Here is a 7500-nt window from a genome sequence, read left to right as displayed (position 1 = left end):
GAAGAGCTCTCCAGCCGGGCGGGGGTCGCCCCGGCCGCCCCCACCGTCATTAAAGGCCCCTCTCAAACACTCCAAGAGATTTTCGGAGCGCGGGCCGGGCCGGGCAACATTAAAAAGGCAGGGCGATTGAAATGGGCGCATTGAGATGCGCGGAGCCGGCTGCGGCGCGGACTCGCTCTTGAGGTCAAGTGACGGACGGATTGTATGCTTCTTCATAATAATATTAATTAAACAATTTGCATGCTAATAAGGTAACAATTATCAGGGCCTCTGTTGAAAGATTCAGGTTATTACAACACGCCAATCTGAAGGCCAGGGGTCAGAGAGTGAGAGGCGAGCGAAATTTCAACTCAAATTAACATTCTGTCAGCTCCAGAAAATGGGATAAATAAAGTCGAATTAATTCATTATAATAAAGAGAGATGGGCGAGGGAGCCCGGCCGGCGCCCGCACCTCCCCTGCCCTCCCCTCGGGCCGAATTGATTACAGCTCTGTATTCAGAAACACGCTCCGCGCACATTCCTCCTCGCGAACCCGGCAGAGAACGAGGCGCTTACAGCTACGGGCAAAATCGAGTCGGATGGACAGAGTTTACATTTAGTATTTATAGAGAAAGAAATTAAATTATGGCGAAAAGTAGTGCTCTTGGCCCCTGACCTCGGAATTAATACTTGCAGCGTTTTCCTAGCGCGCGCCCGGTGGCGGAGGGGCGGGTAAGGCGGTGCGGGGGTGGGGGGTGTAAGGTCCCAAATCCCAAGCCCTGTCTCGGTCTCTGCAAGACGTCGACCTGCCCCCAGCCCCTGCACCTTTCCCTCCTCTCGAACGACGAGAGAGGGGAAGGCAATTAAATCGTAGTCGGTGCGGCCAGGGCACGCTCAATAAGGACGAATGCCCGGCTGCGTGTCCAGCGCCCCAGCCGAGAGGCAAGTCCTCCCCACTCCCGCTGGTGGAGCCTTGTGTGCGCCCTCGGTTCGCAAGGACACCCAGCCGGGGCTAGACTACAGACACGCAGGTTCTGCCTTACCCTTGCCTTCGCTCCGGATTTGGGGCTTGGAAGGCTAGTCAAAGCCACGTACACCAAAGGGCAACTTGCCTGTCGCCTTGTCCTGGGGTGAGAGGCTGCCGGCGGTCCGGCCACCAGGACTGGCCAGATACCCGGGATTGGTCAGTCCTAGGCCCGGGAACTCTTTCCTCCTGGACTCTACCTCGAGCCACCGGGACCACAGGGATGAGGTCCACCCGCCTGGGCCCGCAGCAAAATGCATCCTCCTCGTTGGCAAACTTTTTACCAAAGACGATAAATAGATAGATAGATAGATAGATAGATAGATAGATAGATAGATAGATATAACGACTCCTTTCCCTCCTGCCCACAGCCCTAATTTGCTGCTTATTTAAGAATATGGCCTTTAATGATTGTGCTTTGAGTCTATCAATATTTTATAGTGGAAAAGGGAGTGACAGACTCTTCTCTGGGAACATAATTTAGTTATAATTGATGGTTTGAGTACCTGGGCCCTGTTCTTCAGAGGCCGAGTCGCAGGCAGAAGTGCTTATTTTTTTATTTCCCTCCCTGGGGCCTGATGGGCCGCCACCCCAAAGTTAGTTTTCCCGTCCTGCCACCTCTCCTCCCATACCTGTGCTCTGGTTCTACGGATTTGGGGGGCGGGTGGGGGTGTCAGGGTGTCTCCACAGCCGCCCCCCACCTCTGTTTCTAGAGCCCAGGCAGCGGCCAGTAAGAAAGGGCGTTAATTATGCCTTTTTATTGACAGGGTGCTACATTCTGTGGGAGTCATTCTCTTTTGGAGTCGCCTCCTCCCTCTGCCCCCTCCACTCCTTCCTCTTCCTCCTCCCTTTCCTTCCTCCTCTCCCCCGCCGCCTGGAGCCGGAGAGGAGATGAGAAGCCCTTGTAGTTTTAAATTCAATGTGACAGTTTCGGAAAGAGCGGATGATGAATCTCCTATTATTGGATCAGTCTATTTGCCGCTCAATGTCTCTCTGTAATTGGAGCAACATCACTTTAAAGGTTCAGAGAGTACAGCATTTCTGGTGAAAAATCCCCACAACACGCCGGTGAATGTTTTAAAGGGAAATCTATTAGTGATTTGCAGAGGGGCGGGGAGCCCGCGGCGGGGGAGGCGCGGGCTCCGGCCAGCGGGGATTGGAGTGGGGGGCTCGCCGGGGACCCCTGCCTGGACCGCTCCCGGAGCCGGCGCCCGCCCAGCGCCGAGCCGCGCCCCTCCCTCTCTGCTGCCCCCCCCCCCTTGTTGTGACAGTTCCTGATACTGTTTATTGAGGTGCATGTCAGGTATAATTAGCAATCGATATGGAAAACGTTTCCTTGCACCCAGCACGCCTCTGACGTCAGAGCCGATTAGCGCTTCTTATTGGTCCCAAATTCCCCGGGCCGCGGCTAATTATCGGGAGCTTGATGTTGATAAAGTAAAGCGCCGGAGTGCGGGCGAAGCATGTGTAGGGCTCCGGGTCCCTGTCTCCGCCGCCGCCGCCATCCGCGCCTCCCGCCGCTGGCCCGCCCCGGCCCCGGCCCGCGCCCCCGCGCCCCGCCGCCGGCTCCGCCGGCCCCCCGCGCGAGATGATGGACGGCCGCCTCCTGGAGCACCCGCATGCCCAGTTCGGGGGCTCGTTGGGCGGCGTGGTGGGCTTTCCCTACCCGCTGGGCCACCACCACGTGTACGAGCTAGCCGGCCACCAGCTGCAGTCGGCCGCCGCCGCCGCCGCCGCCGCCTCGGTGCCCTTCTCCATCGACGGCCTGCTCAGCGGCTCGTGCGCTGCCGCCGCCGCCTCGGTGGTCAACCCCACGCCGCTGCTGCCGGCCGCCTGCGGGGTGGGAGGCGATAGTCAGCCCTTCAAGCTGTCAGGTAGGTTCGGCGGGCGATGAGGGCACGGGGTGGGGGGAGCAGGGCACCCTTGTCGGGCACAGGAGTTGGGTCGCCGGCGGCTGTACAGCATGTGCAGGCTGCCAAGGCTCTGGGCACTCTCGGTCTGTCGCCCCGGCGCAGGGTCCCCAGACCCAGGCGGCCGACAGTTACAGAGGGGGTAGATGTGGCCTGGGCCCTGGCTGAGCCCTGCGGCGTCCTCTGCGTGCCCGCAGACTCGGGGGACCCGGACAAGGAGAGCCCGGGCTGTAAGCGGCGGCGCACCCGCACCAACTTCACTGGCTGGCAGCTGGAAGAGCTGGAGAAGGCGTTCAACGAGAGCCACTATCCCGACGTGTTCATGCGCGAGGCGCTGGCGCTGCGCCTGGATCTGGTCGAATCTCGAGTGCAGGTAAAGACCCGCCGTTCCTCCCGGGAGCCAGCATCCCGCCACGAAGCCGGCCTCGCCGCCCCGTCTTTGTTCTAGGTGGGGGACCGCGGCCCCGCTTCCGAGCCCCCTTAGCGCTCGCCTGGCCGGAGGTGGTGGTGAGGTTCCGGGGCTCGGCGCCTCTCGGGGAGAAAGCCCCATGAGGCTTGGGAGGGGCCGATGATGACACCAAAGTAGTCAGGACAGCGCTGCGTCCGAACCGGGAGCTTCCTGGTGGGGTTTCGGGTCATGGCTGGAAATGATGTCTCAGAGGACTGGGCGGGAGAAGAGGGGCGGGGAGGGGGGTACGTAGTGGGGGAGCCAGCCCGTCTGGGATCTGGAAGAGACCCGGAGCAGGTAGACCCCGAGCCTCCTGGCCCTTGCCCTGGGTCTCCGTGTCTCTGTCACCAGCCTGGAGCAAACCCGTCTGTTTGTTTACCTCTCGCCTCTAAAATACTCAGATGGAGACCTGTATTTATTCTTCACTTTGCAGAAGGTTAGCTGAGGAAGGGGAGGTGGAAACTTACACAGTTAACACATGGTGGGGAAAAGGTGTCTGAATCTCTAATATTCTCGGTTATATCTCCCCCACCCCACCCCGCGCACTTTGATTTCATTCGAAGACTGCCGGCGTTATGCTTTTAAAAAATACAGCGTCTATTTGGTGGATTAAAAATTCAAGACAGATTGTGCATAATCGGATGTTTCCCTGAAGTCCAGAAATCCTTTTCTGGGGTCGGTGTGGTGGTGAGTCGGGTGTGCGGCCGCAGCTATGGGTGCAGGGCTTTGAGGCAGAGACCAGCAAGATGCCTGTTTAGCACCAATAGCTTTGTCTAAAAAGGTGTTCTCGACCTGTGCTTGCACTGCCCCTCATGACCTCTTCTGTTTGTAAATCCTTTCGTCCAATTTGTGTCACTGTCTTAAGCGAAGACCTCTTCGTTTCTCCCCTGTACAATAATGAGCATTTCTTGGTGACAAGTGAGCGTGGAATTTGCACCAAAAAAAGAAGTATTTGAAAGAAGGAAGGAAGAAGCAGTTACAGCCTTGGAGAGGTTACAGCTTAAAACCTGCACCTTGGCACCAGCAAGGCTCCCTGTGACCAGGCCGGGCCTGCTATTGTGCCGGGTCTCTCCGTGGCCACAACAAAGAATTCGAATTACCGTGATCTCTTTGGGAGGGTGTTGTGCCTGAGGCCCAGCAGGGATTTGACTGTGTGTGTGCAGTGGGGGAGCCAGTGTCCAGCGCAGCTGTTCCCCAGGACAAGGCCTGCAGGGAGGGTAGAAAAGGCTGGATGGGCCCAGGCCTCCTCTGCACGGCCTGGCAGCTGGCCTCTTGCTTCCCTGTCTGCCTTCCCCCCTGGCCTAGGCCAAGAACAACTGGTTTCAGGGGCTGTGTTGGTGCCTTGTCCTGGAGCTCCCAGAAAGAAGGACATGCGTGAATATGTTTGGGGGGCAGGCTACTGGAAACCCTCCCCATAAGTTTGGCTAACCAGGACCTTCTAGAAGAAGAAGCACCTAGATTTCCCTTCATGGGAACCCCCCAAATCTGGCCTTTGACTCAGTCTCCAGGGGGCCGAAGACAGATGTGGAGGGCAGCTGAGCCCAGCCACTGGTGGTCCTCAGGCCAGGCAGGCGGCTTAGAACAGGAGCTGTGAGAAGCCAAGAGGGGCGAGGAGGGGCCCTGCTCCCTGCCTGACTCCAGACCAGGAACCAGACGCCCTCAGGGGCCAGACCCGCCGTGCCCAACGAAGGGGCAGCTCCCAGTTCCCTGAGGTGAGAAGCCAGAGTGGGAAGCTGGCCGAGAGGCCCCATCTACCTTCTTCTGGGTGGAAAAGATGCTCTTTGGAACCTGCAGCTTGAGTACCAAAACCCAGCTCAGGGCCGGCCAGGCCGCTTGCCTTAGCTCCCGCCCCCTGGCCGGAACCGAGGTTGTACAGGCCTGTCTGGGGGGAGTGGGGAGGCCCGAAGCCCCAGCGGCAAGCCCGCCGCCTGATTGTGCCTTCCTTTCCCCTATCCGGCTGCTCTAGGTCTGGTTCCAAAACCGCCGGGCCAAGTGGAGGAAGAAGGAGAACACGAAGAAGGGCCCGGGGCGGCCGGCTCACAACTCACACCCGACCACGTGCAGTGGCGAGCCAATGGACCCAGAGGAGATCGCGCGCAAAGAACTGGAGAAGATGGAGAAAAAGAAGCGCAAGCATGAGAAGAAGCTGCTGAAGAGTCAGAGCCGCCACCTGCACTCGCCAGGCGGCTTGTCCCTGCACAGCGCACCCAGCTCCGACAGCGACAGCGGCGGCGGCGGCCTGTCCCCGGAGCCGCCCGAGCCGCCGCCGCCGGCCGCCGCGGCCAAGGGCCCTAGCGCGCACGCCGCCGGCGCCGCCGTTTCTGCGCCCGCACCGCCCGGTGAACCGCCCGCGCCCGGCACCTGCGATCCCGCCTTTTACCCGAGCCAAAGAAGTGGCGCCGGCCCGCAACTGCGGCTAGGCCGCCCAGCGGACAAGGACGCGGCCCCGTGTGCGCCCGGGGCGGCGGTGGAACGTGGCGCCGCCGGCCTGCCGAAGGCCAGCCCGTTCAGCGTGGAGAGCCTCCTGTCCGACTCGCCGCCGCGCCGGAAAGCCGCCCCAGCTAACGCCGCCGCCGCCGCGGCAGCTGCCGCGGCCGCGGGGCTGGACTTCGCGCCCGGGCTGCCGTGCGCGCCGCGGACCCTCATTGGCAAGGGCCACTTCCTGCTCTACCCCATCACGCAGCCGCTTGGCTTCCTGGTGCCGCAGGCCGCGCTTAAGGGCGCAGCGGGTCCGGAGCCCGCGCCCAAGGACGCGCCGCCCGCACCCGCCGCGCCACCCGCGCCGCCCGCTCAGGCTAGCTTCGGGGCCTTTCCGGGGCCCGGCGGTGCCCCGGACTCGGCCTTCGCGCGCCGCAGCCCCGATGCCGTCGCCTCCCCGGGGGCCCCGACCCCGGCGCCCTTCCGGGACGCGGCCGTAGCTGCGGCCGAGGGCGGCGGCGAAGATTGCGCAGATTCGGGGGCCGCCTGCCCAGCGGCCACACTGCCGCTCCCTCTTGCGCCGTCTCCTGCGCCGGGCCCGCGGGCTCCCAGCCCCGCCGGGGAGCAGGCTTTGTGCGGGGCCCCAGAGCCAAGCGCCGAGCCCGGACCCAGCGCGCCGGATGGCGAGGAGGTGGACATGGACTGAGGGGTGGCGGGGCCGAGAGAGGCGCTCAGCCGGCCCGCGCCCCTCGCTCCGGCTCGACTCACACAACGAAATCAGGTGATCGGCTTAGAAACACTGCTTTTTCCTCTTTCTTCTGTTTTCTTCCTTTTATTATTACTATTTTTTTTTTTTTTTAAGAAAACCGCTGTATCAATTCGGACCTAGGCAGCAACCGCAGGACTTGGGTGAGACCCCCCTCCTCTCGGGGGAGCAAAGAACAAAAACAAAAACCCCATATCACCCACAAAAACCCACAACAAGAATCCTCAGCCTTGTAAAATGCAAAAATGTCTAAGAATATTTATATATGTACCATTTTTGATAAATAAAGCTGGTCAAACGCAAGCTCTCAGATCCATCTTTTTCAAATTTCCGAGCGCCCAGTATGGCCCCTCCTCCCCTCCGTTTTCCACTCCTCTCCCCGCGGGCGGGGCAGGGACAAGGCTCCTCACCTCCCCCGAGGTCCCCGCTTAATGCCTCCTTTTGTGTGCGTGTGTGTTTGTGTTTTCTGATTGAACAAATTTATGCATCCGCAGCTCCCCCTCTCCTGCCCTCCCTTGCGCTCCCCCTCCCACCCGGCGCCACACACACGCGCGCCCCCGCGCGCTGGCACACGCCGGGGCGCGCGGCGCGGGGTGACGGAGCCGGGGGCTGCAAGGGCCGGGCCGCTGGGCTCCTGCAGAGTTTTGATATGAAAGTAATTATTTTCCGGTGGCTGCTGCGGGGACTGGGTTTCTTGCCCAAAGGGTTATTATACATTACCGATTTCTAGTGATATGAAATCACATAAACTTCCTACAATAATAGAATTAGCATGAAAGGCTGGGGTGTCAAATTGAAATTGGAGAATAATAGCGCCGGCAGCTGGGGGAGTGCGTGCGCATATTGGAGCGGAGACGGGGAATCGTGGGGCGGAATTTTCATGAGCTGCACTCTTTGTCAGCGCTCTTGTAGCCGGCTATATTAAGATAGATGCCCAATGATATCCCTCATTG

The 7500-nt window shown here is 60.4% G+C and overlaps 1 protein-coding gene across 1 annotated transcript; it reads left to right on the top strand.

The window, feature by feature from the left end:
- Positions 1 to 2579: 2579 nt before the first annotated feature.
- Positions 2580 to 6868, top strand: UNCX (UNC homeobox). Its single transcript, XM_032872827.1, has 3 exons — positions 2580 to 2879; positions 3113 to 3288; positions 5330 to 6868. The coding sequence occupies exons 1-3, from the start codon at positions 2594 to 2596 to the stop codon at positions 6485 to 6487; spliced, it is 1620 nt and encodes a 539-aa protein (XP_032728718.1). The 5' UTR covers positions 2580 to 2593; the 3' UTR covers positions 6488 to 6868.
- Positions 6869 to 7500: the final 632 nt, after the last annotated feature.

Source organism: Lontra canadensis, unplaced genomic scaffold (assembly GCF_010015895.1).
Source record: "Lontra canadensis isolate GAN:19392208 unplaced genomic scaffold, GSC_riverotter_1.0 scaffold45, whole genome shotgun sequence".
NCBI lineage: Eukaryota > Metazoa > Chordata > Mammalia > Carnivora > Mustelidae > Lontra > Lontra canadensis.
Note: the sequence above shows the minus strand (reverse complement) of the source record. Positions and strands in the feature narration are given on the sequence as shown.

Coding starts and splice junctions, on each gene's coding strand:
- UNCX (XM_032872827.1), top strand. CDS start 2,594: ATGATGGACGGCCGCCTCCTGGAGCACCCGCATGCCCAGTTCGGGGGC. Junction 2,880..3,112: donor TCAGCCCTTCAAGCTGTCAG/GTAGGTTCGGCG, acceptor GCGTGCCCGCAG/ACTCGGGGGACCCGGACAAG. Junction 3,289..5,329: donor TGGTCGAATCTCGAGTGCAG/GTAAAGACCCGC, acceptor CGGCTGCTCTAG/GTCTGGTTCCAAAACCGCCG.